General features: G+C 45.6%; 1 protein-coding gene across 1 annotated transcript in view; it reads right to left on the minus strand.

Moving 5' to 3' along the window:
• Positions 1-267: 267 nt before the first annotated feature.
• Positions 268-4,696, minus strand: part of LOC110323066 (perilipin-2) — a 13,119-nt gene continuing 8,690 nt past the window's right edge. The window contains exons 6-8 of the mRNA XM_021200116.2: positions 3,821-4,002; positions 2,300-2,434; positions 268-1,127 (exon numbers count right to left, since the gene is read on the minus strand). Of these exons, the coding sequence (XP_021055775.1) occupies positions 756-1,127; positions 2,300-2,434; positions 3,821-4,002 (689 nt within the window). The 3' untranslated portion in view covers positions 268-755. The remainder of the gene's footprint in view (positions 1,128-2,299; positions 2,435-3,820; positions 4,003-4,696) is intronic.

Genomic DNA, 4,696 nt, shown 5'->3' on the forward strand with positions numbered 1-4,696 from the left:
AAGGGACTAGAAGCCTGGTGACCATCAGCAGGTTTCTTAGACTTATTTCTGTTTTCCTATGGTCACCCATGTCACCAATGGTTGCAGTTGTTTTCTCATTTTGAAAATGAACAGCCAGTTATCCAGGCAAAGCGCACTGAGAAATCTCACTTGTGACTTACTTTTTAACTGGCTGAACTCCCCAGTAGGTCAACTGGAACTCATATATGTGCTTAATAATGTCACACAGATCAAGCAGGTCAATAAAAGCAACACAGAAAGCATACGTAACAACATAAAAGTGCTCTACCCTGTTATGAATTTTATTGGGTCCAAAGGTGGTATTTTATTTCTTCACAGGGAAGGAAAAACCACAACTCAGGCTGCCCATGCACATGCCTTGAGAGAAACAGAGATGAAGCCTGCCCAGACCACACAGAAGCAGAGGCCACATGAATGAATCTTTATTCGGTACAGACAGACGTTTACAGCCAATAACAATACAAAGGCCACAGACAAGACTGTAAGCACACCTGAGCTTTTAGGTTCTGCGAGGTCCTCACAAGACTAACACACGCCACTCACCAGCCAAGTAAAAGAACTCCTGTGCCAGGGCCAGCTGGGGCAAGACCATGACTGAGCTGTGAATGACCATCATGAGAACCTGTGTTCTAAGAAGCTGTTTTTTTAATCTAAAGCCATCTACCAGGTTAATTTCAATACAGCAAAAGGTGTCACCTGGCCCNCAACACCATGCACTGGTGACAAGGACAGGTTTACTGAGCTTTGACCTCAGACTGCTGGGCCTTCAGGCTGGCCTTGACCACCTCGGTAGACTGAGGATAAAAGGGACCTACCAGCCAGTTGAGAGGCGTGTTGTTAACAAAGTAATCCATAACTTCATCTAAGGATTCCTTCATTTTCTGCAGCTGCCCCTTGCTAGATGTGAGGACGCCATCGGACACTTCCTTAAAGGAGGCAGCATTGCGGAACACGGAGTAGATGTCGCCTGCCATCACCCCCAAGTGTTTGGCCTGATCTTGAATGTTCTGTGGTAACCCTTGGGCGTTGACCAGGATGGTCTGGCACGTAGTCTGGAGCTGTTGGGTCAGGTTGCGGGCGATAGCCAGAGTACGTGACTCGATGTGCTAAAAATAAAACAAACTCAAGAATTAGAGGTGGATCAGAAGGCGCTGTGTGTGATTGAGCCCAGTTACAGTGTGCTGGCTATATATCCATACAGACGTCCTCTCACTCCTGAGTGCTTGCTTGTTTTTCCCGGGGAGGAATGCTCTGGCATTGAGCTAATCCCCGCAACCAGTGCTTTGACTTTTTAGTAACAATGCTGTATGAAGCACCACTAATCGTATTTCACAGCTAGGAAGGAACATATGCTTAGAGTTTAATCTGCTCGATCAACAGCTGGAAAGTAGCTGAGTAGGAGATTTGAACTGTAAAGGTCATCCTTTTAAACTGAAGAACAGCAAGCAGGACAGAGCAGACAATCAGCCTACACTCTTGGTTGTTGGTTTAGTTTCGTCTACTCTCAAACAGGAAGATAGAGTATGAGCAGCTGATGCTGATTTCAGAGGCTTACTGCCCCTGGGGACACGGAGAACCATTCTGTATGATTCCACTGAGCTAGTTCTAGAACATTAGTGCCTGCTGGCTCTTGCCTTAGTTTACTAACCATCAGTCCTCAACTGTGTCCTGCTTTATCCTGATCTCTTCCAGAAGCCACCCGACTTACCCATTTGAAGGCAGGTACTATGCACCACTGAGCTATATCCCCAGCCCTCTCCTCATTTTTTTTTTTTATTTTTTTTTTATTTTTATTTTTTTTGGTTTTTCGAGACAGGGTTTCTCTGTATAGCTCTGGCTGTCCTGGAACTCACTTGGTAGACCAGGCTAGCCTCGAACTCAGAAATCCGCCTGTCTCTGCCTCCCGAGTGCTGGGATTAAAGGCCTGCGCCACCAGGCCCGGCCCTCTCCTCATTTTTAAAAATAATATTTAAACCACCTTTTCTGTGTGCACTTAGGCAGAGGTCAAAAAAGGAGACCCTGAGGGAGTTGGTTCTAGCTGTGGGTCCCAGGTACCTTTAACTGTGTATCCATTTCACCAGCCCCTCTCTATTTTTCATTTGGAGATAAGCCCAGGCTCGCCTTGAACCTGCTATGGTCCTGCCTTAGCTCTCCATGTCTGTGCCACCAGCTTGGGCTGATATAAATATACTCTTGAGAGGATTCATGGGCGAACTGAAGCCAACAGTGTGGTAAGAGCTTCTCCAGGCACCTTAGTGAGTGGCTCTGCTCGTCTTACCTCAACGCAGTGGGACTCATCGGTGTCGTCGTAGCCGATGCTTCTCTTCCACTCCACCCAGGAGACATAGAGCTTATCCTGAGCACCCTGAATTTTCTGGTTGGCACTGTGCATGTTCTTCCTGGCGAATTCAATCTGTAATGAATCGAACCAGGTGAACATGACTGCTCCTCGTGCTCCATCGGCTTACAGCTCCGTGGTGTATGCAGGCAGCACAGAGACCACGGAGCTCAACAAGAGCTGCATTTCCTTATGGGCTTAGTGGTCAACCATGTAGCAGCAGCTCTTTGCTGTTTCTGGGCAATTTTTACATTGATGACATCAAAGGTGTCTCCATTGCTGATGTCAAATGTGTCTCCTGAGCACAGTGAGGTAATCGATTTTCTACTTGCATGTAGGGTAAATGAGAATTAAAAGAAGAAAGAGACATAGGGGGAAATGAAGGAGGAAGGCAGCCAGGCATGGTGGTGCATGCCTGTAATCCCAGGATTGGGGAGGGACAGAGAGGCAGGAGAATTGCTGCAAGTCTGAAGCTAGCTTTGTCTATATTTCAAGTTCTGGGCCAGCCTGAACTACACAGCAAGACCTTGTCTCAAAAACAAACAACCAAAAAAGGAGGAAAATAATTCAGCCTTCCTCTTCCTCGTTACCAGCTACCTGTTCTTCCTAGAAGAAACTGCCCTGGAGTATGGTACATGCCATCCCTGGAGTACGGTACATGCCATTCTTTAACTTGGCATTCTTTAATGGCAGCACAATAATCTATTGTGACATAATGCACAAACCTGCCCCTTCTTGATGTGCACTGCTTCCATCTCTTGCAACTATAAGAGAAAGAAGTATTTATAGGGCAAATATCTGATTTTTTTGTTTATTTAGTTTTTGGGGGGATAAAGTCTTTGTCCTGGTTGCCATAGAACTTGCTATGTAGACCAGGCCAGCCTCAAACTCACAGATATCCCAATCACAGATACCTCTCCTTCCCCAAGTGCTGGGATTAAGCAATATTCTTTTTTTTATTTTTCTTTTAAAGACTTATTTATTTTTATGTTATCTGTATGAGTGTAAGTCTGCATGTATGTATGTGCACAAAGTGCAAGCCTAGTGCCCTCAGAAGCCAGCAGAGGGTATTGGATCCCCTGGCACTAGAGTTACAGGTGGCTTGAGCTGCTGTGTGTGCTGGCAACCCATCTGGGTCCTCTGCAAGTGCAACAAGTGCTCTTAACTCCCCAGCCCTCCCTCCAACCCACAGAAGTTGCTCTTCTCAGGGTTGGAGTCTCTCAGAAGTTCACAACAAGAACCCCTTCTCTGGATCATTGAAAACAGCACCACACTCTGCTCATGCCACAGGACAGGGAGGTGGCTGAACCCAATGTCCAGGAGGTCTACTTTTATTTCCTTGTCTAGAGTCATCTATCTGCACACTTGCTGTAGTTCCAAGGGGCCGTTCACGCACAGTACTGAAAGTCTTAAGTGTCATAATTCTATCTACGCTTGTTCTTTAAATGAACGGGTACTCACCAGATGGACAGTGGAGTGGAGCTGAGAAATGGTCTCCTGGCTCTTTTGTTTGGCCTCTTGAACCCTGCTGAGAGCCTGGTGATAGGCCCGAGAGCAGAGCTTGGTGGACAGGGACTCCAGCCGTTCATAGTATCTCGGCTTCTGAACCGTATCAAATCCTTCCACCTTTTTAGCTTCCATCTCTGACAATTGAGGAAAAAGAGAGAGAAAAAGAGAAAATAAGCAAAGGTGATTATTTGTTTAGGATTCCACATTTGGAATCCTAAGAAAGATATCTTCATGTCCTAAGACTGTTCACTCCCACTGTTGGGTTGATCACCAAAAAGCACACACACACACATTTACATGTGCTTCTTCCCTCCTGCATACACTTCTTAGCAACATGGACCCTGGTACATAGTACAGGCAGTAATGGTAATTAAGTACCACTATGGCTGGTCTCAAACTTGCTATATAATCAAAAATGGTTTGAAGCACTGAAAATTATTTTTTAAGATTTACTTATTAGGTATAAAGGGTTCTGCCTGCATCTGTGCCTGCACACCAGAAGAGGACACCAGATCTCATTATAGATGGTTACAAGCCACCATGTGGTTGACAGGAATTGAACTCAGGACCTCTGGAAAAAGCAGCCAGTGTTCTTAACCTCTGAGCCATCTCTCCATCCCTTAGAACTATTTTTAAAGAGTTATATATTTTTATTCTGTGTGTGTCCGTGTTTTTCATGCATGTACATCTGTGTATCACATGCACATGTGGTGGAACTATAGTTCCAGGCAGTTGTAAGTAGCCTTGTGGGTCCTGGGAATTGAACCCAAGTTCACCCACTGAGCCATCTCTCTAGTCCCTTGCTTTAAATTTTTGATTCTCCACCTG

Source organism: Mus pahari, chromosome 6 (assembly GCF_900095145.1).
Source record: "Mus pahari chromosome 6, PAHARI_EIJ_v1.1, whole genome shotgun sequence".
NCBI lineage: Eukaryota > Metazoa > Chordata > Mammalia > Rodentia > Muridae > Mus > Mus pahari.